Source organism: Ovis canadensis, chromosome 4 (genome assembly GCF_042477335.2).
Source record: "Ovis canadensis isolate MfBH-ARS-UI-01 breed Bighorn chromosome 4, ARS-UI_OviCan_v2, whole genome shotgun sequence".
Classification (NCBI taxonomy): Eukaryota; Metazoa; Chordata; class Mammalia; order Artiodactyla; family Bovidae; genus Ovis; species Ovis canadensis.
Window position 1 is genome coordinate 97,097,039 of NC_091248.1, and position 24,941 is coordinate 97,121,979.

At 39.8% G+C, this 24,941-nt stretch overlaps 1 protein-coding gene across 3 annotated transcripts in view; it reads left to right on the forward strand.

Moving 5' to 3' along the window:
• VPS41 (VPS41 subunit of HOPS complex) overlaps positions 1–24,941 on the forward strand; it is a 207,725-nt gene that overhangs the window by 167,245 nt on the left and 15,539 nt on the right. For all 3 annotated transcript variants that reach the window (XM_069588258.1, XM_069588257.1, XM_069588260.1), the window contains 8 exons: positions 1,933–1,994; positions 2,823–2,904; positions 4,926–5,018; positions 13,644–13,771; positions 15,201–15,345; positions 17,471–17,512; positions 17,650–17,700; positions 20,492–20,629. In XM_069588258.1, the coding sequence (XP_069444359.1) occupies positions 1,933–1,994; positions 2,823–2,904; positions 4,926–5,018; positions 13,644–13,771; positions 15,201–15,345; positions 17,471–17,512; positions 17,650–17,700; positions 20,492–20,629 (741 nt within the window). The remainder of the gene's footprint in view (positions 1–1,932; positions 1,995–2,822; positions 2,905–4,925; positions 5,019–13,643; positions 13,772–15,200; positions 15,346–17,470; positions 17,513–17,649; positions 17,701–20,491; positions 20,630–24,941) is intronic.

The following is a 24,941-nucleotide window of genomic DNA, read 5'->3' on the forward strand; positions in this document are numbered from 1 at the left end:
AGTGGAAAAGATTCAAGACTGCAGGTGGGGACTATGACATCATGGGCGGGTTTTTGGTAGTCCTGGGTATTTTGTGTAAGAGAGACATTTAACATGCTTATGATAAGGGGAAAGAGATAAAATCAGGTTAAGGTTAAAGGAACACAGGCAACAAAGGTTGGAGAAATTGACTCTGCAAAGGAGGCATCTCTTCTCTGAACCTGTAGACTCACTATAGATAGTGTGATCTGTGATTTTCAGAGAAATAAAGTTAGTCACTCTTTCTTTATCCTGTAGTTCCAACAGATTTGGAATATGATTTCCTACCTAGTCGTCCTTAAAGTAAAATTGAATCAACTAAGAATTTAGGGTATTTCCCCTCACTCTTGAAATGGGCATGTCCTCTACACTAATCATGCCTGGATATTTCCTTCCTAGGACAAGGCAAGCAGAGAGAAATGGGCTTCTACCATTTCTGCCATCTAGGAAGAAGTTCCACAAAAGATTTTTTTGTATGTAAAGTAGAACTTAAAAATCTAAGTTTTTTTCTTTTATTTTTTACATATATTGAGTTAAGCTTCTAATGCAGATGCTTTTGCATGGAGCTAATCTTTCATAAGGGTCATAAGAGGTCCCCTGTATCTGTGACACAGGCCACCCGAAATCCTCTCAGAACCAAAGTAGACTAAGTGAATGAGCATGAGTCCTGGGAAGCCAGTCAGTTCACTGCTTTGAGGCTGTTTCCTCATCAGAAAACGTGTCGGTTTGAATGTCCTGTTTTTCATTTTCACGTTGATGTGAAGTTGAATATTTCCCTTTTGAGTGGTGTCCTGTCCTTTCTTTTCTCTTACAGCATATCCTCAGAGATGTAGAAGAGACAGAAAACTCATATTTTACAGATGAAAGCACAAGAAACAAGTTTATATCTAGTGATAACATGAAATTAGATTGTGTTTCTCATATCAGAGATGTCTTTTGTAGGACATTTTTTAGAAGAGGGCAGGGTAGGAGCCATTAAAGTAGCAACTTTTAAAAAATTATGAATTCTAAAATTTGTGAAAATACAAGCATATTTAAATATGACTGAGAAAGAAATGAGCATAATTACATAAAGCAAACTGAGGTATAGTGTGGATAGGTTCTCGTCAGCAGTGCTAATAGGACCCAATGTCATGGCTCACTCAGGAACTGAGACCCAATTTTCCGTCAGTTCAGTTCAGTTGCTCAGTTGTGTCTGACTCTTCGCGACCCCATGAACCACAGCACGCCAGGCCTCCAGTCCATCACCAGCTCCCAGAGTCCACCCAAACCCATGTCCATTGAGTAGGTGATGCCATCCAACCATTTCATCCTCTGTCGTCCCCTTCTCCTCCTCCTCTCAAATCTTTCCCAGCATCAGGGTCTTTTCAAATGAGTCAGTTCGCATCAGAAGGCCAAAGTATTGGAGTTTCAACATCAGTCTTTCCAGTGAACACCCAGGACTGATCTCCTTTAGGATGGACTGGTTGGATCTCCTTGCAGTCCAAGCGACTCTCAAGAGTCTTCTTCAAAACCGCAATTCAAAAGCATCAATTCTTCGGTACTCAGCTTTCTTTATAGTCCAACTCTCATATCCATACATGACTACTGGAAAAACCATAGCCTTGACTAGACGGACCTTTGTTGGCAAAGTAATGTCTCTGCTTTTGAATATGCTGTCTAGGTTGGTCATAACTTTTCTTCCAAGGAGTAAGTGTCTTTTAATTTCATGGCTGCAGTCTCCATCTGCAGTGATTTTGGAGCCCAGAAAAATAAAGTCAGCCACTGTTTCTACTGTTTCCCCATCTATTTCCCATGAAGTGATGGGACTGGATGCCATGATCTTAGTTTTCTGAATGTTGAGCTTTAAGGCAACTTTTTCACTCTCCATGTGTTCCTGTTAACTAGGAAATTCCTTCGTTTCATTTTCCCTAGGACATCGGCTTGGCGTATATAAACCACCTGGTGGCAAGAGGAGAGTATGATATAGCAGCACGGTAATCAGGATGTTTTCACAACTATTTGTTAATATAAATAGAATTGAGCCATATTAGTAATACAAATAAGTCATTTTTTACAACTTATTTTTTTTACATTTTTCTAATGGGTAATTTTGAATAGTAATAGTTTTAATCACAGAATGAATTGATACATGTTATTTACCCACCTACTGTCTCGTTTTTACCAAATGAAAAATATTTTTCTCAACAAAAGAGGTGTCAAAAAACATGAACAGTCTGAGATTTTAAACCAATTTTATAAGGCAGCCTGGAAAGATAGTCTTCAGGCCCACATTTTTGTCCCCTGATTTAGGGAAATGTGTTTCTTTGATGTGTAAATCAAAGTTTTATTCATACATAAACATTTTTTTCCGCATTATGCACTGAGGTAGAATTCTGATGTTCTAAAGCCTGATTTTGTAGTCCATTATTTAAAGCCAGTAAAGAATTGGTTTAAATGGATACTTATAGGTATGATGATGTTTCTTTAGGGCATAAAGGGTCCCCAAACTAGTAGCGTTCATCTGGTTAAGTAGGAAACAGAACAGAAAAATCATTGGGAAAACCCTTATCAAAGTCTCCTGAAAGGGGTTCATCTTTATGTATAAGTATTTTGTATTTTCTTGATTTCCATCAACTCACATGCAGTCAAGTGAGTACCAGTAATAAATACCTTTATGTTCATTGGCACTTGAGATGAAAATTTGTCAAAACTCTGGGATAAGAGATTTATCTAAACCACTAGGGGAAATGACTGCTTATTCTGTCTCTGTTTATTTTCTTTATTTATACTGTCTTTCTCCCTGGGATGTTTTTTACAACCAGCAAATGCCAGAAAATTCTTGGGAAAAATGCAGCACTCTGGGAATACGAAGTTTATAAATTTAAAGAAATTGGACAGCTTAAGGTAAGCAAACTTGTATATTAATATTGAGGGCTTCCCAGGCAGCTCAGCGGAAAAGAATCTACCTGCCAGTGCAGGAGACTCGGGTTCTATCTCTGGATTTGAAAAATTCCCTGCCGGAGGAAATGACAACCCACTGCAGTATTCTTGCCTAGCAAATTCTGTGGACAGAGGAGCTTGGCAGGCTACAGTCCATGGGGTCGCAAAAGAGTCAGACATGACTTAGTGACTAAACAACAATGACAACAATATTAATATTGAAATGGAAATAAAATTAAGACAGTAGTAATCAGCTCTTTATTGGGAAGCGAGTACCATTTCACTAGAAAGAAAAACTGTTAGAAATTAGTTACAAAACAGAAGCCTGGTTCATATTTTATGTGCATAAAATATATACATATATATTACATGTACGATATGTTCACTTTCTTATCTCCCTCCAATTCCCTCGGTGTTCAGATGAAGTTTTAATGTTCTTTTTAATGAGTATGGAAAACAGGTATGGTCTAATCATAGTAGATTATACACAGACGGCTTTTTTCACATGTACTGAATAATTAATGAATTTTCCAGTATTTTACTTACTGGAAGATAAATGAAACATTTTGACCAGGTAGCTCCAACAAATAATTTTGATAATTTCATTTCTTTAATCTTTCAATTTAGTGTGCAACATCCAAACTAATCAGTAAAGTGTTCCTGTGCCTGTAGGTATGTGTGAAACATTTTCACTTTGCAGTTTTTGTGAGCTTTTACAAGTGCTCTCCTAGAATTATGAGTATGCTTTTAAAAACTGCAGTTGTTCAGCTGGCCACATGTAACTTACCTCCTCCTTCTGTTTAATTGCCAATCCTTGTCAGTCTCACATCATCAGTATTGATTGGGCCTTTCCTCCCCCTCTAGTACCACTCACTGTCTTAACTCCCACCTGAGATCTTACAAGGGCCTTCTGGTAGATCTGTGGACAACCCTAACCCAGAGTGAACATGTTAGTTGCTCAGTCATGTCCTATCCATTGTGAGAGCCCGTGGTCTCACAAACCTACAAGACTCCTCTGTCCAGGCAAGAATACTGGGGTGGGTAGCCATTTTCTTCTCCAGGGGATCTTCCTGACCCAGGGATCAAACCCAAGTCTTCTGCATTGCAGGCAGATTTTTCACCACTGAGCCATAGGGGAAGCCCAACCTGGAATTAGCTATTTGAAAAAATAGGCATGTTGCTCTTATCCCCTCCTGCTGAAAGTATCAAATCCAGATTTCCTTTCATGACCCCCTCTCAGCTTTCTCTCGAGCCTCGTCTCCAAACCATGCTGACCTCCCCACATGCATAGTGGGTGCTCATGGTTCCCTGCCTTTACCCATGCTGTTCCCTCTCCAAGGGTGCCCCTGCCCTTCTCTCTCTGCCTGACAGACTCCTGGCATCGGTCACTTCTGCTTCAGTCTCCAAGATCCACCTCTCCACAGCTTCCTGTTCATCCTTATTTCAAGACACTTAGCATGCAATTGGCTGTTTAGATATCAGCCTATGAAGCTGTGAGCTCCTGGGGACAGTGCCCCAAGCTGTGGGTCCCTAGGACAGAGCATGGTGATTGGTAAGGTGGTGTACTGCGGAGCTATTTTCAAGTGTTTGGAAATTGGAAACTTTTAATACAGCACTGAAAAAGCTAAAAATGCAAGATGTATTTCCCCTTAATTTCAAAACATGATTAGATATCATGTAACTTCTGTGACATTCTCTCTTATAACTTAGATTTTCATTAATTCATCAAGAAGAGAGAAAGTTTACTTAACAGAGTGAATTTTTTTGATTCAAATTTATTCATACATGTAGACACCCCATATGTACTTTTAAAAATATAAAACGAGCTTATTTGAATCTTTTATCTTTGTAATATTTTTCCAAAGTACTCTATTGCCTTAAAATTTAAAGTAAATGTATACTTTTATACTTGCTGCCTACTGCATGCAGTACAGTTTTACTTTGCTACTTTCTAAAGTTTTTTTTTTTCTTTTTTCTTTTCTTAGGCGATTAGTCCTTATTTGCCGAGAGGGGATCCAGTTCTGAAACCACTCATCTATGAAATGATCTTACATGAATTTTTGGAAAGTGATTATGAGGTATGACATTCTAACATGGTCATCTTGTTCTCAGTGGAAAATGTTAAGAAATCTAGAGAAATAGCACAGTGAAGCAGCTGATTTAAAGGCAACAGCTTTGCAGCTTCTGTGTGGTCGATGAAACTGGAGGTACATACACTCTGATGACAATTAAAAACATGTAAACCTTGTTAGAGAAAATGTCTAATCTGTGGACATTCTGAAGATTTATTAAAGCTAGCTTCTTGATAGAGCTAAAGGAAAAGGATCAAGTACCATTTGGGGGTTTTCAGGGATAGAATAACATCTGCTAACCATGCTTCTAACTACCCTGAAGAATGTAAAACTTTCTGAAACTCAGAACTTTGCCAAAGGAGGATCAGAGAAGTCGGAAGGCAGGAAGGAAATTGGAAGTGATCTGTTTGCTTATTGATTAAGGAGAAACCTAGTACTTAAATTGCTTATCTACCATATACTCTGCACTTTTACTTGCCTGTTGTGATGTTATACTCCCAACAACACTATACCTAGTAATATCCAATTTTACAGAGAACTAAAGATTAAAGAGATAACTTGCCCATGGCCATATATAATAAGCATGCCTAGGTTTGAATTCAAATTTGGTGTTTGCATGCACCCAAAATGGACTTTTTTTTTCCAGCCACGTCATACGGCTCACAAGATCTTAATTCCCCAACCAGGAATCAGGCCATCAGACCCGGGCCCTCAGCAGTAAAAGTGCAAAGTCGTAACCACTAGACCGTCAGAGAAGTCTCCCAAAATGGATTATAATTTTTAAAGTTGTTCCTTTAACACACATTTATTCGGAAAATCTGTTTCATGCCTGCTGTATTCCAGGAATGTGCTAGGCACTCGGCATGCAGGTGTGACTGAAATGATGTGCATTTAGCAGTAGCTCACAGTCTTAGCTGGAGAAGGCAATGGCACCCCACTCCAGTGCTCTTGCCTGGAAAATGCCATGGACGGAGGAGCCTGGTAGGCTGCAGGCCATGGGGTCGCAAAGAGTCGGACACAACTGAGCGACTTCACTTTCACTTTTCACTTTCATGCACTGGAGAAGGAAATGGCAACCCACTCCAGTGTTCTTGCCTGGAGAATCCCAGGGATGGCAGAGCCTGGTGGGCTGCCATCTGTGGGGTCTCACAGAGTTGGACATGACAAGCGACTTAGCAGCAGCAGCAGCATAGTCTCAATCACACCTAAGCATGTAAACCAGCAGTTCTCAACAAGGGCGGACACTCCGCTCCACCCCCACTAGCCCAGAAATATTTAGTGATGGAGACATTTTTAGTTGTCATAACTGGCAAGTTGGCAACACTGTCATTTAGTAGGTAGAGGCCAGCAAGATGCTGCTAAACATCCTTCAATGCACAGGACAGCTCCCTGTGACAAAGAATTCTGTCCTTAAATGTCAGCAGGACTGAGGTTGACAAACCCCAAAGATAAACAGATAAATTATTACATCATATGCCAGATCCTCTCATAAGGCTCTCCATGAAACGCTGTGGAAAGACTCAGCCTTCTCCTACTTCTGACCAGGGGAAAAGATGAGATTTCTGGTGGGGAGGTTCTAGACAAGGCTGGTAAGTTCTGCTGGGAAGATCCATACCCTGGTAGATTGTAGACCTGGGCTCCTGTTCTCCAGCTTCTGTCCAACCTTCACAGTCTTTCATAAAAGTGGTGCCATCTTCAGCTCCTACTAATGTTTAGGAGCCTAACCCAGTGATCTGTTTTCATTTTTGTTACCTCACAGCATGTTACAGGTTGTCCTTGCCTTCACATATTCTGATGTTAAGTTTTGAAAATAAGGAAGACTTTATTTACAACTTTCTTCCTTCCCACACGAATGTGCGGAAACTTGCAGAAAGGTTAATATAAATAGAAAGAGGCAATCAGAGAGGGCATGAGAAAAAGAACTGTGTTTTGAGTGCTTACTTGGACACTCTTTTAACCAATAACTGAGTCCATTTAAAGAGAAGTAATAATGCAAATACTACATTCTCACTCTGAGATTATTTTTAGAGCTTAAGATCTAAAGGGACTTTTAAGATTGTAATCCTTTAATAACACAGGGACTTGGTCAGTTACTGTCAGCCAAGTGTTCCTAGATATGTTCAATTCAAGCATTCTGATGCCTGCATCACCAATGTAATTCTTTTACTGTTTTAAGCCTGTATTTTTATCATAGGGAGGGACTAAGTGCTTTAGTACGAATTAAAATTGAACAAAATATTTCTTTATTAATTGTGCATACTAATGGGACAGAATTTATTCATGTTCTTTTCTAACTAGCATGTGTTCTAGTGTCATGATCCAATCGTCCCTCCCAGCCTGGATCTACTCCTTTCTAGATCTGTACAGAAGAGTTCATGGTAATGGTGTATGCCATTTATGCTAGGTTCTAACTCATGCAGTCTAGGAGCATGGTTCCTATTTATTTCCTATTCAGTTCAATTCAACACATCTTTAGAACCTACCATGGTCGAAGACTGGGCTGAGTACTCATTTGGATCCAAGAGGAAAATACAGTCCCAGCCTTCAGTGGATTTACAGACTGGGGACACCGTATAAAGAAGCTTCAAGTAACTAGGAAATAGGTAAAACAGGCAGAGTAATGTGTTATATGGAAAAATGAGAGGTCATTATTGGCTGTAGTTATTGGAAAAGGTTTCTTCAGTGAAAAAAGACTTGGACTGTTCCTGTTTCTTTCCAATATGTTCTGAGTACCTAGAATAATTGTCATAAATATTCTATCTTTGTACACCTTCCCCCTCAAAAAATAATTGTGAGTGTACTGGTGAAAATATGGGAAGAATAATGAACTTTATTTCAAAATACCAAAGCTTAGTATACTTGTCCTCTTTTTAAAGTAATGTAATTTAACAATAAGAAAAGATTTTATTATTTGTGTGACTCTCTTACAATTCATTATTCAACCCTTATTTTTTTCCAGAAACTTTTAAATCCTATATCATTAAAGGTATCTTGTTGATTCATACCTGGAAAACTTTTGACTATGAGTGGAAGAAATAAGCATAACCTAAAGATTATAGATTTTTTTTTGCTGGCCTAGAGCTCAACATTCAGAAAATGAAGATCATGGCATCCGGTCCCATCACTTCATGGCAAATAGATGGGGAAACAGTGGAAACAGTGTCAGACTTTATTTTTTTGGGCTCCAAAATCACTGCAGATGGTGACTGCAGCCATGAAATTAAAAGACGCTTACTCCTTGGAAGGAAAGTTATGACCAACCTAGATAGTATATTCAAAAGCAGAGACATTACTCTGTTGACTAAGATCTGTCTAGTCAAGGCTATGGTTTTTCCTGTGGTCATCTATGGATGTGAGAGTTGGACTGGAAAGAAGGCTGAACGGCGAAGAATGGATGCTTTTGAACTGTGGTGTTGGAGAACACTCTTGAGAGTCCCTTGGACTGCAAGGAGATCCAACCAGTCCATTCTGAAGGAGATCAGCTCTGGGATTTCTTTGGAAGGAATGTTGCTAAAGCTGAAACTCCAGTACTTTGGCCACCTCATGCAAAGAGTTGACTCATTGGAAAAGACTCTGATGCTGGGAGGGATTGGGGGCAGGAGGAGAAGAGGATGACAAAGGATGAGATGGCTGGATGGCATCACTGACTTGATGGACATGAGTCTGAGTGAACTCCGGGAGTTGGTGATGGACAGGGAGGCCTGGCGTGTTGCGATTCATGGGGTCGCAAAGAGTCGGACACGACTGAGCGACTGAACTGAACTGAACTTAGGGTGTCTTCCTAGTCATTAAGAAGTTTATGAGTAATTGGGCTTTGTCATAAGCTCTTGTAAGTAGTTCGTATTTTAGCTCCCATCATTCTCAGTTTCATGTTTAGATTTGAATTAAACTGTCACGGAGTTGATCAGATAGCAGTGTTGTGTAGCAACACTTGATCACATATAATGTGGATGATAATTCTGTGCTTCTAAATAGTACTAAGTGAAAGTAAAGTCACTCAGTCATGTCTGACTCTTTGCGACCCCATGGACACCAGGCTCCTCTGTCCATGGGATTTTCTAGGCAAGAGTACTGGAGTGGGTTGCGTTTTCCTTCTCCAGGGAACCTCCCGACCTAGGGATCGAACCTAGGTCTCCAGCATTGTAAACAGATGCTTTACCATCTGAGCCACCAGGGAAGTCTCCAAATAGTACTAAAGGTCAGATTAAAAATATAAAAGGCTTCCCTGGTGGCTCAGTGGTAAAGAATCTGCCTGCCAGTGTAGCAGACACCGGTTTAATCCCTGGTTCAGGAAGATCCCACATGCCACGAATCATGAGCTGCAACTATAGAGCCTGCGCTCTAAGCCCGGGAGCTGCAACTACTGAAGCCCGAACACCCTAGCGCCCATGCTCTGCAACAAGAGAAGCCAGCGCAAGGAGAAGCCTGTGAACCACCACTCTCTGCCACTGGTGAAAAGCCTGCAGCAAAGACCCAGCACAACCAAAAATAAAATCATTTTTTAAACATTGATAAGAAATATAATTTAAAAATATATGAAATTAAAAGTATTGTCTTGAAGGTACTGGTGCTTCAGGATTTCTTTGTATGGAGTTTCTACTGAAATTTTTAAATTTAATTTTTAATTTATAGTCTACCAGAATTATTTAAACAGTTAAGCTTTGCTTTATAATATTAATAACAGATATATAAGCATGTTAAAAATGGGGTGGTTTTTGTGGCATTTCGTTTAATGAATAGTCCTTAACCTTTTACTTCTATGATGGGCACCAAGGGATTCTCTTACTTTGCCACTGGATCCTAATAGCTCCCTGATAACTGTGTCTTCTAATTATTAATAAAGGCTTCAGGGTAATTTCATCAGTATTTTTCATCATATTTAATCAGAGGTCCATAAAATCAGTTAAGCAGAGAATAGCCTAACGTGAAATATTGTAAGTGTTTATTCCAGTGTATGTTGGATTTGTCTCGTCTTTAATCATGCAGTGTGACCGGTCATTTTGTCTTATTTTCATTAGAAGTTGGCAGTGCTGCAAGGCTATTAACTGAATCAGGAAAATAAAAAAGGAGCCAAGCTTTCATCTTTCCCTGAATAGAATTATTCCTGGTCTCAAGGCTACTGAGAATTGCTAGTATTGGGGTGGAAATCTTGTCAGGACTTTTTTCTTTTAATCTTATAAATTACAGAGTCTTAAGAAGACAGAAACTTGATCCTTTGTACTTGATCCAAAGTATCATTTTGATTCAGAGAATATTTTAATGTTGTGATTCAGTGGTTTTATAAAATATGTCCTCTTTACTGAGTGAATCTCCTTCCCAAATCTCACAGATCAAACTGTAGTCATGGTCACATGAAGGAAAGTTGCAGTTTGAATAGAAAATACACAGCCTGTTGTTCTGATCTCTTGCCATCCTTCCCAGGGGATACTTGAGTAGAAACTGGACTTGAAACTATATTCCTGATTCTCTCATGATTTTTCTTCTTACCAAATCGTACTACTTTACAGAAGCAAATTCCACCATGCTGTTTTCATTTCTAAGTATCATTTAAACCAATTAAAAGTACTTCATTAAGGCACTGAAGTAAAGTGATAGTCGCTCAGTTGTGTCTGACTCTGTCCTGTCTGACGGTAGTCCACCAGGCTCCTCTGTCCATGGAATTCTCCAGCAAGAATACTGGAGTGGGTTGCCATTCCCTTCTCTAATGGATCTTCCTGATCCAGGGATTGAACCCTGATCTCATGCATTGCAGGCAGATTTTTTACCATCTGAGCCACCAGAGAAGCCTCATTAAGGCATTCATTGAGTTATTTAATATTAATAATTTTTTCAATAATGTGAATATTTTTGCTTTTTTGCATTTCTTTTCCATGGGGATGGTCTTGATCCCTGTCTCCTGTACAGTGTCACGAACCTCATTCCATAGTTCATCAGGCACTCTATCTATCAGATCTAGGCCCTTAAATCTATTCCTCACTTCCACTGTATAATCATAAGGGATTTGATTTAGGTCATACCTGAATGGTCTAGTGGTTTTCCCTACTTTCTTCAATTTGAGTCTGAATTTGGTAATAAGGAGTTCATGATCTGAGCCACAGTCAGCTCCTGGTCTTGTTTTTGCTGACTGTATAGAGCTTCTCCATCTTTTGCTGCAAAAATATAATCAATCTGATTTCGGTATTGACCATCTGGTGATGTCCATGTGTAGAGTCTTCTCTTGTGTTGTTGGAAGAGTGCTATGACCGGTACATTCTCTTGGCAAAACTCTGTTAGACTTTGACCTGCTTCATTTTGTACTCCAAGGCCAAATTTGCCTGTTACTCCAGGTGTCTCTTGACTTCCTACTTTTGCATTCCAGTCCCCTATAATGAAAAGGACATCTTTTTTGGGTGTTAGTTCTAAAAGGTCTTGTAAGTCTTCATAAAACCATTCAACTTGAGTTTCTTCAGCGTTACTAGTTGGGGCATAGACTTGGATAACTGTGATACTGAATGGTTTGCCTTGGAGACGAACAGAGATCATTCTGTCATTTTTGAGATTGCATCCAAGTACTGCATTTTGGATTCTTTTGTTGACCATGATGGCTATTCCATTTCTTCTGAGGGATTCCTGCCTGCAGTAGTAGATATAATGGTCATCTGAGTTAAATTCACCCATTCCAGTTCATTTTAGTTCGCTGATTCCTAGAATGTCGACATTCACTCTTGCCATCTCTTGTTTGACCACTTCCAATTTGGCTTGATTCATGGACCTGACATTTCAGGTTCCTACGCAATATTGCTCTTTACAGCATCGGATCTTGCTTCTATCACCAGTCACATCCACAACTGGGTGTTGTTTTTGCTTTGGCTCCATCCCTTCATTCTTTCTGGAGTTATTTCTCCACTGATCTCCAGTAGCATACTGGGCACCTAATGACCTGGGGAGTTCCTCTTTTGGTATCCTATCATTTTGCCTTTTCATACTGTTCATGGGGTTCTCAAGGCAAGAATACTGATATGCAGATGACACCACCCTTATGGCAGAAAGTGAAGAGGAGCTAAAAAGCCTCTTGATGAAAGTGAAAGATGAGACCTAAAAAGTTGGCTTAAAGCTCAACATTCAGAAAATGAAGATCATGGCATCTGGTCCCATTACTTCATGGGAAGTAGATGGGGAAACAGTGGAAACAGTGTCAGACTTTATTTTTTGGGGGCTCCAAAATCACTGCAGATGGTGACTGCAGCCATGAAATTAAAATATGCTTACTCCTTGGAAGAAAAGTTATGACCAACCTAGATAGTATATTCAAAAGCAGAGACATTACTTTGCCGACTAAGGTCCATCTGGTCAAGGCTATGGTTTTTCCTGTGGTCATCTATGGATGTGAGAGTTGGACTGTGAAGAAGACTGAGTCCCGAAGAATTGATGCTTTTGAACTGTGGTGTTGGAGAGGACTCTTGAGAGTCCCTTGGACTGCAAGGAGATCCAACCAGTCCATTCTGAAGGAGATCAGCCCTGGGATTTCTTTGGAAGGAATGATGCTAAAGCTGAAGCTCCAGTACTTTGGCTACCTCATGTGAAGAGTTGACTCATTGGAAAAGACTTTGATGCTGGGAGGGATTGGGGGCAGGAGGAGAAGGGGACGACAGAGGATGAGATGGCTGGATGGCATCACGCACTCGATGGACGTGAGTCTGCGTGCACTCCAGGAGGTGGTGATGGACAGGGAGGCCTGGCGTGCTGCGATTCATGGGGTTGAAAGAGTCGGACACGACTGAGTGACTGAACTGAACTGAACTGAAAATTTTTATTTCTTCTGCTATCTATAGAAACATTTAAGGTTATTGGTTTTGTTTTTTTCCCCCTAAAAGTTGCCAAAGATCAGTAAGTAAAACTGCTCCCCAGTACTTTGAGTTACAAAGGCTAAAATTAGGAATCAGCACGGCAGAGGCTGCCCAGGACACTGGCTCACAGCACTGGAAGGCTCTGGAGACAGGATCCACAGCACTGGAGACAGGATTCAATCAGGGCATCTGGAATTTTCTATGAGAACCACAAAATTTGAAATCCAGAAAGAGTCACTGTAAGAGCAGGGGATAAGACTTGAACCAAAGTCCCAAATCCCTAAACAAAACTAGAGTTAGAGGCACCCAGTGGAAGGAAGATAGAGATGATGACTTGCTGAACATGGGATGCTGGGTGATTCCACCATGGGAGCCTAGCCACCACATGCACAGTGCTGGCTGCACAGCTGACTTGGACAGTGTCTGTAAGATGTCAAAGAATGCCTTCCAGGTGTTACAGTGAGTCCACAATGAGGAGAGAGCATGTAGACCTAAACTCTGCAGTGGTGCCTGATGGAAGGACCCCGGGGTCTCGCTTCCTCATGCATTTCATCCAGTAATAAGAGCAGGGATGGTTCTGTCTACTTCACTTCTCAGGAATGGCCGATGGAAATGGATGTGGTCATTCTCTGCCTCCCTTGCCACCACCAAACCCATAGTCTGAAAATTGATGATATGTTCATGGACCAATGTTTTCATCATAAATGGTTTTGTGTGTTTTCCATGAAAACTTTCAGGCATTGTTTGACGTCTTGGGATTGTTTTCCTTCTTAAAGAGTGTTCTGTTTTTTTCCCCCTCGGTTAGGGTTTTGCCACGTTGATCCGAGAATGGCCGGGAGATCTGTACAACAATTCAGTAATAGTTCAAGCGGTTCGGGATCACCTGAAGAAAGATAGTCAGAACAGGACCTTACTTAAAACCCTGGCAGAATTGTGAGTATATTTTAATGCTTCCGCCCCTCCCGCCCCCCCAAATCGATCATCATGAAAAGTTTTCATATTTTAGATCTGGCAAACTGAATTGGGAGAATGCAAGTCTGTATGTACCATTTTCCTTTATTCACTCTTAGTTGAAAAAACTTTTCATAAGCCTCCAGTGTACAGCTAGAAGGTAAGGTAAGGGAAATGTGTGAGACTGTACAGTTGTAATTTATTTCCCAGAGGAGAGGAGCTTTGGTCAGCACCACTTGGTAGAGGCAGTGGTTTGGGGAGGAAGGACGCCAGGTCTTCGACTACTGCACGAGTCATTTTCCCAGTGAGGCCCTGGTTTCTGTCATTCTTGGGTCTGCAAGTTAGTAAACTTCTCAAACTGTAGAATCTTTATCTATAAGATCACTGGGGACAGTTCCATATGGGTTGGTTTTCATGAAATTTCTTAAATCAAGAACTGAGTGCAGTGCCTGGCCCTGAGTCAGGTTTCCGAATATGGAAGCTTGGTCAATGCTTTTTGTATTTTGGGGCACTTTCAGTGACTTGGGCTTTGTGCTAAATGCCTGATTGCAGACAGACAAGGTATCCCCATGCCCTAGGACCTTTGATCAGTGAAACAAGAAGCACACTGTAATCTCAGGAAGACCATCTTGCTTCAGTCCCTCCTCACACTCCCACCATCTCAGACAAACCCTTCTATCACTCTTACCTCTTTTGCCCAAGCCCAAGAAAAGTAAACCCAATGGCCTAGAATCAGGGCTGTTAAGACTTTCCACGAAAGGAGTTTTGTTTGTGGCACTGAGTCGGAACACTAATCATTTTCTTCTGGAAACATTGTTCTAGTTTTCCTTGGATTCTTTAGTTATTAACACTAAGAGTACTGATAATTCTGTAGTACTAATAATGGACCCAATGCAGCTTAGCATCAATTGGCCTTTAGGAGCTGATTTGCAAAATTAAGCAATCTGAAAACATTGTTTCAACACAAAAACACATTTGAATTTTATACAACCTCCTTACAGATAAGCTTTTGGAATATCACCCATCTGTCAGCTGAATACTGTTTGTAAGAATTGTAACTTTCTATTACTAGAATAAGAATTTCCTTCATTTGGGGTCATAATTTCTTTGTATATGGATTTCTCTAAAACATTTTGAGAGTTTTCTGTAAGAAATTAGTTTTTGTCAACATTGACAGAATATTGACAATAGAATATTTTAAGTTTTCTAACATTTTCTCAAGGTTCTGAGAAAGAAATACTTACTGGTCACATAGTTCAATCCCAAGGAACACTTTTCTAAATAAAGTTAATTTTTATCTCTAAACAAGTATTTCAGTTTTCATTAAAGTAAAACATGATTTATTGAATATATCTTCATGTTTTATTAGAAGTGTTGATGAACATTAATGTAAAAACTTTTGTCTTACCAGGTACACCTATGACAAAAACTATGGCAATGCTTTGGAAATATACCTAACATTAAGACATAAGGATGTTTTCCAGTTGATCCACAAACATAATCTTTTCAGTTCTATCAAGGATAAAATTGTTTTATTAATGGATTTTGATTCTGAGGTAATGTTTCTTTTTCTTTTTTTAAGATTTCTTTATTAAAAAAAAAACTTTATTGGAGTATAGTTGATTTATCATGTATGTTAGTTTCAAGTGTACAGCAGAGTGAGTCAGTTATAATGTGTTTCTTATTTTACTACTGATAAATTATTTGCGCTGTCCCAGGTTTTTAATAGGCATTTGTCCACATGCTGGAGTAGTTAATAAATCACATAACCTGTTGTATGCTAACTGTTCAGAACACTCTGACCCTTACCAGATGTTCTCTTAGTAGTTGGCATTCAGGACGCCTTTAGTTGATGCAGTTTTTCTGTAAAAGCAATCATAACTTGATGTGGAACTTTTAAAGTTGTGTTTATGTGAAGTAATTTTTTTTTTAGTAAAACAGGTCATTGTAATTCATAGGAACAGAGAAACTAGCCATATGCTTTAGCTCATTCAATCCTCTTAATTGTATGTCCCAACTTACAGCTTAACTGTATTCAAGCTGTAAGTAAACTATTCTGGTCTGTTTGTTGCACTTTTATTCTTTGGCATTCACAGCTTTAGCATGTGGAGTTTCCATTGGTCTCAGATGACAAAAAGATAAAAAAAGAAGATAATAAAGTGGATTTGAATAGTGGGATGTTTGACTGATGACTTCCCTGGTGGGTCAGATGGTAAAGAATCTGCCTGCAGTGTTGGAGACCTGGGTTTGATTCCTGGGTCAGGAAGATCCCCTGGAGAATGGAATGGCCACCCCTCTAGTATTCTTACCTGGAGAATTCCACAGACAAAGGACCCTGGAGGGCTACAGTCCTTGGGGATCACAAAGAGTCAGACACGACTAAGCAACTAACACTTTCACTTCTGTCTGATGAGGGCACCCAGCCTCCACATCTCACAGTGGGTCTTGTAAAGTGGTAGAAATTGTTTGTATGTATTTTAAAAAAGAAAGTGAATGCCAAGTGCTAGTGATGAAAGAGTTTCATAAAACACAGTAGCTGTTACTCGAAAAGTTGAAATTTTAGATAAATCAAAGAGTAGAACTCTTAAGCTTCCAAAAAGGTTACTTGGACTTTTTAAAATTTTATTTTACTGTATCTAGGGGTATTATGTGCTGTGTTATATATCTATTACATGCTGTGTATTAGACTTCACACACTTAATTTAAATAGAAGGTAAATCTACTTTTTATGAAAGCTGCTTTTAGCCCATTTTTCATACTGAATGAGTCAAGTCGTTAGGGAGTACAGATTTTAAAATAGTGCAGTTCCCAGGAAGTTCAGATACAGAGGTCCTGCTTCTCTGGCAGAAGATGATTAAGGGGATGAGCAACTTATATAGAAATTAATTTTCCCATAGCCAGTCTCCCCTTATGACTGACCCACCCTTCATATATCTCAAGAGCTTATTTTGCATATGAAGCTGTAGATAAAGATGAATGAGTTCAAATTCATTGCTATTCAAAAGCATGAACTCAAGGAATCACATAACTTTCTAATTAGAAAATAACTTACAGGTAATCTCTTCCAACATCCTAATGTTTCAGAAAAAAAATGCAGCAGACAGGTAGGCAATGTAATAGAGTCAAGAACAAGACCCAGGGACTCTGTATGAGGCTTAGTCTGGTGGGCTGTCTTCCCACTGCCTCTTGTTACAAACACTGTCTAACTTGTGTTTCATGAATGATAAAGGTGGCTAAACTCAATTCTGTAAATCCATAAGCTTTATACTGTTATGAAGCTTCAGGTGTCTTTTTTCCCCCCTTCTTCTGTGTCTTATCTTCTTCTCCACATAAGACCAGCTCCTTTTATCTGTGGAGTCTGTAGAGGGACTCCATCAGTATTCACATGGCCAGAAAGAAAGCTCTTTTTTTGTGATACTAGGAATAATACAAATGCTTTGTATTGTGAGTTGTAGCACAGCACCATTTTATGTTGTATGCAAAACACAGAGACCGCAGAGTGAAACAGATTTTAAAATACATTTAGAAATATCTCAGGAACCATTCTAAAGCTAAGAACCCTCTTATCCATGTAAAACTGGCCCTCTGCCATTCGTGGTGATACCATGTATAACACATTATGTTCTGTGCTCTCTTTTTCTGTGGCAAATTTCAGTGACTGGGTGTTTTTTCATATTGCAGAAAGCTGTTGACATGCTTCTGGACAATGAAGATAAAATTTCAGTGAGTGCCTTTCTATATATTGAAACAGATGAGTGTCTGAGACCACTATCACCATAAAGAAGAGAGATGTTTATCAGATAAGTTCACAGCTATATTTGTATCCTCATAACTCTACATTTAATTTTTTTTCCCTATAGATTAAAAAAGTAGTGGAAGAATTAGAAGACAGACCAGAGTTGCAGCATGTGGTAAGCATGACAGTCCTCCTCTTTTGCCCTTTGATTGAATAGAGCAGCAAGTCACCTTCCAGTATTGGTTTGAGAAGACTGGAGTGAACACAAACAATATTCTGTAATTATTATAATGCAGCAGATGATCAGAATCCAGAGTAGGAATTAATAACAGATCAGGAACTTTAATTTTGACTCACAATTGAATTGTGATTTAAAAAAAAAAGTTATCACATTTTTGTATTATCAAACCATGTCTAGGAGTAAACAACTTCCTTCTGTCAATTGAAGAAAAAAAAAAAAAACACACACACACATGCCGAAAGTTGAGAATTATGTGGTATTGAGCACATACAGAGAACTATAGCCTGGGAGAGCAGCCTCTTAGATAGCGCTAAGGGACTGTTCCAAAGAGGTCAGGGGAGCCAGGATGTATAGCAGTTTTTGCTGGGGGCGGGGGCGGGGAATATATATATATATATATATATGTATATATATGTATATATATACATATATATATATATATAGTGAAACATCAAAAGATTATCGCTAACCATAGACATAGAAAACAAACATCTCAAGTTAATGATTTTAGTGCCTTCCTTTATATAGGAAGATGGTAGAGTGTGGGCTCATTGAAATCATCCCTTAGATATGCATCTTAACTGTCCAGGGCCAGTGTGTGTTTTTCTCCAAACTGACTTCCCTTCAGGGTGCACTGTTGGGTTGGCTGCAGTGGCTTTGAGGGCTTGATGGTGGACAATATTTATTATTTACGAATGGCAGGTAGTATTCTTTGTCCACACTTTTCTAGTTACCATTTAATATAATTATGGCATCAGTTACAGCCAAGCCAGTGCCCTGACTGTGCACCAAAGATACCAAGTTTTCCTGCTAAGGAAACACCACACAGCTGTTCCATGTCCAGGACCACACAGAACACTCACAGATCAGAGCCTCATTTTTTGACAGAGCCTGTGCCTTATTTTCTTACGTGGTCATGTGGTGGTGCCATTGGACCCATTACTCTAGATTTCTTTTGTTGGGGGGCTCCTTTGATTCTCTGCATTGCTATCGTCATGGGAGCAAAGCAGGAAGAGATGTTTTTCTATGTCCTTTCAAAATGATGCCAGAGAAGTCTTCAGTGAAAATAGGGGTTGTTCCAGTAGGCCTGTGAGCATCACAGAAGACTGTTGTATCTGTGCGCACCTCTTTGCTCCCCGGGAGGAGGGTTAGGAAATAGAGCATTTATAAGTCAGTTTCATGCATTGAAGCTTTTGAAGACTCCAATATAGGAACGTGAAGTGATTTGCGGGGCGGGGGGGGGGGGGGTTGTCCCTTTGTTTGCTGGGTGGTTTTCTGAATGCTTTTTGCTCTGTTGTTCATGATTGAAAATTGCCAGATTATCTGCTTACCCAAGCAAGGTACCTCTGTGTGGGTCATCATGGAATTTGTTTGCAAAGCAGTGATTTCTGGCTTCCTTCAGCCGTGAGACAGGATTACAGGCGGCAGGTGTCAAGTGACAGTGTCAGGAGGGCAGTGGTAGAATGGTGGCAGTGCTCACACTGAATGGCGCATCATCTGTCAGGCAAAGTGATGTCTCTATATGTTTGCCCCAAAGATGTGACAGAACCTTCTTAATCCATTTGCACCTCTGGGAAACTGCAGTGTGTCAGTGCTTACACTGACGCCATGCCAGTGAGTGGCCGGAGTCTTCATCGGAGCAGGGACTTCTCTCGGACTCCCCCAGTTCTTGCCTGAGAGAGGGAGCAGTTAACCCAAGGAGGGGGTTCTCAGTGTGCTTGTGTCCTGGTTAGGCTTATTTAGGGACCATATACGACAGCAGGTGTCAGGCTCCAGCAGCTTCATTCCCCGTCACAACTTCGGGGCAGGCTGATGCTCTGTGTTGAAGAACCAATCCAATCGAGGGGGCAGATACACTGATGCACTTGGTGTGATGAAGCCTTCCCACCTCAGGTGGGTTCTAGGGTGTTTGTGTCCATTTAACATGAACTAAACATTGAATATCAATTTCTGACTTCTGTGCAATATATTTATAACCTTGCTACTACTCCAAGTTGAAAGTGAATCAGTCACTCCCTTGAAGGTTCATTAACTTTTTCAGACAGTCAGAAGAAGGAATCAGCTATGAAAATGGGTTCAAAACACCTGACTCTTCTTGATTTTTTTCACTTTTTGAGGTCCCCAGCGGAGGCAGCATTTCATGGCAAACACAGATCTCAGTAAAACTTGAGAGGAGATTTAGAAAATATGAGAATTAATTTAGCACTTGCTACTGGAGTTATTTTTGAGAACATGTTCTTGCTCCATGACTCTACCCCCTTTATGTAAAGGATGAGAATTTTTACAATCTAGAAACACCACTGATCAAGCTTTTACTTCTGAGGTGAAGCAGATGATGGTGAGAATATTAACAGCTCCTGTCATTAACATTTCTGCAGTGCCTATTACATGCCAGGTGTGGTTCTGAGTAATTTACAAATGGTAACTCATTCAGTCCTCACAGCTGAAGATTTTTGCCGGTAAAGAAACTCAGTCACAGAGAGTGTGACCTGCCCAGGGCCACATGGTTGGTAAGAGGCAGAAACAGGTCACTTGGGGCCGTTCTAGGAAGTACCAGCACCTCCTTACTCTTGCCAAGGTGTCTTCCTTTCCGCTTCCCCTTCACCTAGAGATTTTTCCCTAAAACTGCTTTTCTGCCAGTCTGTCTGTGGCTGAAAATAGCAATGTTAAACAGGTATCACTCCCATATTTTAATATTCCTCATTTGCTCCTTTGCTCTTTTTAGTATCTGCATAAGCTTTTCAAAAGAGACCATCATAAGGGACAGCGCTACCACGAGAAGCAGATCAGCCTTTATGCTGAATTCGACCGACCCAACTTACTTCCATTTCTCCGAGACAGTATCCATTGCCCCCTTGAAAAGGTAAGTCCCAGATGCCCCAGCTCAAATGCTGCAAGGTGAGAGCTGTCATTGTTGATAAGCTCTGGATTCTTCTAGTCATCTGTCTCTGCTCGTCCATCCTCATTCAAGGGAAAGACTGGCTCTCCAGGCATGAGGTTTTGCCGGGCTTTCTATCACAATGGGTGGTCCTATCAGATCAGATTTTGGTAAGGACCTCAAGTATCTCTATGCCAGGTTTAACTGGGATAAGGTCTGATCTAGGATCTAGGACTCTGTCAACCATAAAACACTGTCTGGAATCTGATGCATTTACCAGCAAGGTCAGCCTGGGAGGGGGACATGGACCACCCAAAGCCAGAGGCAACTGCCCCAGTCAGGACTCCAAGTTGATACATAACTTCAGTCCTGCACCCTTTGTGCTTTAAAATACCCACATGATGTACTTTTCTATTTCTCTGTCACACTCAATTCCATTATAGTTATAATGTAGTTAACTGTAGTTATAACTACAGTTTCTAGTCTCTCCCACCATCCTATAAATCCTTCAAGGAAAAGGAGTTTGTTTCACTGATTCTCATAAACTCAGTAGCCAGCCACACATTAAACACTAAATGTTTACTGCATGCCAGTCGAATAAATGAGTAAATTGATATCTACAAGGTTCTAGTTAGGGCTGAATATGAACTAGTACGTGTTATGAATGAGCTTGCTGTTTCAAAATAAACTACAATACTTACCATGTGCGTAGTAGAAACTGGGTGATTGAAGACCCTCAGTTTTGTTTCCATGGTTCTTCACACCATCTGCAATGCTCTCTGTCATCTGCACCTATCTTCCTAAATTCAGATGGCCAGAGAGCAAGTACTTTCTTCTATCAGCCATATGTGGCAACAAAACAGAGTATTTGACCCGTAAGAGACACATATTAAGAAGTTGACTGACAGCACGTGATTTATGTGCAGTCACAGCTTTTCTTGCTCCTTCTTCAGCCCATGATGATTAACTTCAAATGTGTTGAATTTACTATGAACCAGTTTCAGCTCAATGGATTTTCTTAATCTACAGTTAATTAAAAAAGAAAAATCTTGCCTGCATATTAGTTTATGGAAAACATTAACAGTTTATGTTTGGGCCCCAAGGCTTTTTCTCAAGAATAAATTTGGAAACACATCATCTTAGAAAAGCAAACGTTCCTCTGTTTTCTCACTTCTGAATCTATAATCGAGAAAAATAGGGAGAATCTTAATCTTTGTGTGACTGCCCCTGTGTTTGTACCTCACTTTGAAGGAAACATCGTGTGTTTCCAGGTAGACCTGGCCTCCTCCTGTTGACTCCTCAGCCAGAGCCCTGCACACGAGGGTGATCAGCACCCACCCAGGCACCCTTCTTCCCCTTCCTGAACACCGTACAGAGGCTCCACTTGGATTCCAGTACGTCCATGTCTGGAACATGCCTTCAACCCATTTGGTTTACAGTTTTCCAGTCTGGTAGTGTTCAATGGAAAGCACACTGCTCTGCCCACAAAGGGGGCATCAGAAATTCTCATCTCCACACATGATATTTCTAATACAGAGAACTCACCTGGAGCATGGTGTGGACCCTTTGGAATTTTTCTCTCTGAGCTGCTGGGAAAAATCAATTGCATATAAGAGAATTCAACACAAACCTGAGAACAATTATGTTTGAAGTAGTTTTTCTTTAAAGATAACTTTCAGTGGAAAGAGAATTTGGAACAAAATGGATTTGAGATAGTAATGGTTGAAACATGTCTCTGTAATCAAGTCATTACGCTTTCAGGTTAAAGATCTTTGAGACATCTTTATTAGAGGTTATCTTTGCTTGAGACTCCATTGTGGGAAGTCTGTATATTTGCAAAAAATATAGCACTGTCCTTGCTCAAGTACCCCAAGCCATCTTAAAGCAGATTTTCTTGACTTTAATTCATGTAGCATCTCAGTCCTTTCTCCCTAGAAATAATAACTCTGTGCACACTTTGTTTCATCTTAGAAACAAATTCCTTTTATGTTTACTTGTAACATAGAAAAACTACTCACTCATAAAAACCTAAGTAGATTTCCCCTCAGTCTAGAGCTATAAGACAGCATGCTGAGCCTTAGAACCTGTCTCTTAACTTTGGGTTCCATATATTTTCCGCTGTGGTAAGGAACATTTTTTTTCAGTTTAAAAAGTTAATTAAAATAACAACAGCAATAGTAATAAAGATATTCCTCAATATTGCAAGAATTGTGAGAGACATCAGTTTTTTAATTGTTCATTCTTCTGTCATTTCCAGGTGTGGCCATCAGGTCCTAGTTTTCACATTTGCAAATCTGATTTACTTGTGCTGAGAACAGTTAAAAGCAAAATATTAGCTTTATCATTAATACCTGAATTTATGGTCTCTCTCATATCTAATTGCATTCACAAGGTGGCAGTATATATGAATCTAGAGGAATAAAGTAGGAGATGCATAGTTTATTAATTTTGCTTAAAGAAAAATAAGACTGTATAAAAGATGATGGGGTCAAGGCTATGTAGAAATCATTATAAAACTGATATAGTAGATAGGGCTGATAAAGTTTCCATTAGTTAACCTCTAAATTTTTAAGTTACTTACCTTTACGTTAAATAAGGAAAGGAAAAATTTGAATATTATTTTTACATCATTTTTTACTCGATTTTTGTTATTATTCTATCTTGTCACTTGTTTTCTGTTACTCTCCTTTTTTGCACACGTGCACGTGTGTATGTCCTGTTGGCTTTAAAAATCTTAAGTTTACCTACTTTTTCCTCTAGATGGAGCACTATTGCTTGGGAACATTCAAGAATCTAAAATAAGAAAACAGGCTTTTATGCTTCGTGTATGTGCTCAGTTGTGTCCAACTCTTGCAACTCCATGGACTGTAGGCTGCCAGGCTCTTCTGTCCATGGGATTTTCCAGACAAGAATACTGGAGTGGGTTGCCATTTCCTACTCCAGAGGATCTTGATCCAGGAATCAAACCCAGGTCTCCTGCGTCTCCTGTATCATCCATGTTTCTAAGAGCAGTTTGGATGAAAGGATTAAAAATAAGAGAGCAGGGTGTTCTCAGACCCAGAAGCTGCCCTCCCACATTTCTGGTTCATCCCCATGGTGGATACTGGTCGCATAGCTCTCCTACCACCGGAGAGGCCTTGAGGTTTTAATTCTGGGCACTCGCTCAACCACCTATAATCTTACTACTATAGAAGAAATGGGCAACAGATACTAGGGAACATCTCGCCATCTCTGCCACATCACTTTTTAAATTTTTGTTAGAGAATAGTTGCTTTACAATGTTGTGTCAATTTATGCTATGCAGCAAAGTGAATCAGTTATCCATATATCCCCTCTTTTGGGATTTCCTTCCCATTTAGGTCACCACAGAGTACTGAGTAGAGATTCCTGTGCTATAAAGTAGGTTCTCATTGGTTATCTATTTGATACATAGAGTAAGTTGTATAGAAATATCAATTCCAGTCTCCCAATTCATCCCACCCCCGTCCCCCATTGGTGTCCATACGTTTGTTCTCTACCTCTGTATCTCTGTTTCTGCTTTGCAGATAAGTTCATGTGTATCATTTTTGAGATGCCATACATAAGTGTTAACATGACATTTTTTCTTTTTGACTTCATTCTGTATGACACTCTCTAGGTCCGTCTACATCTCTGCAAATGGCACAGTGCCCTTCATTTTTATGACTGAGTAATATTTCATTGTATATATGTAATATCTTTATCCAGCCCTCTGTTGATGGACATTTAAGTTGTTTCTGTGTCCTGGCTGTTGTAAATAGCTGCAATGAACATTAGGGTGCATGTATCTTTTTGAATTACAGTTTCTCCAGGTACAGGCCCAGGAGTGGGACTGGTGGGTCATATGGTAGCTCTGTTTTTAATTTTTGAGGAACTGCCATACTTTTCTCTACAGTGATGGTATCAATTTACATTCCTACCAGCAGTGCAAGAGGGTTCCCTTTTCTCCACGCACTTTCCAGCATTTATTGTTTGTAGATTTTTTGGTGATGGCCATTTTGACCGATGTGAGATACCTCATTGTAGTTTGATTTGCATTCCTCTAATATTTAATGATGTTGAGCATCTTTTATATGGCTGTTGGCCGTCTGTATATCTTTTTTGGTGAAATGTCTGTTTCTAGCTCCCCCTCGTTTTTTTTGAATGGGTTGTTTTCTGATGTTGAGCTACATGAGCTGTTCGTATATTTTGGAGATTAATACCTTGTGGGTTGCTTCATTTGCAAATGTTTTCTCCCATTCTGAGGGTTGTCTTTTTGTTTTGTTTATGGTTCTCTTTG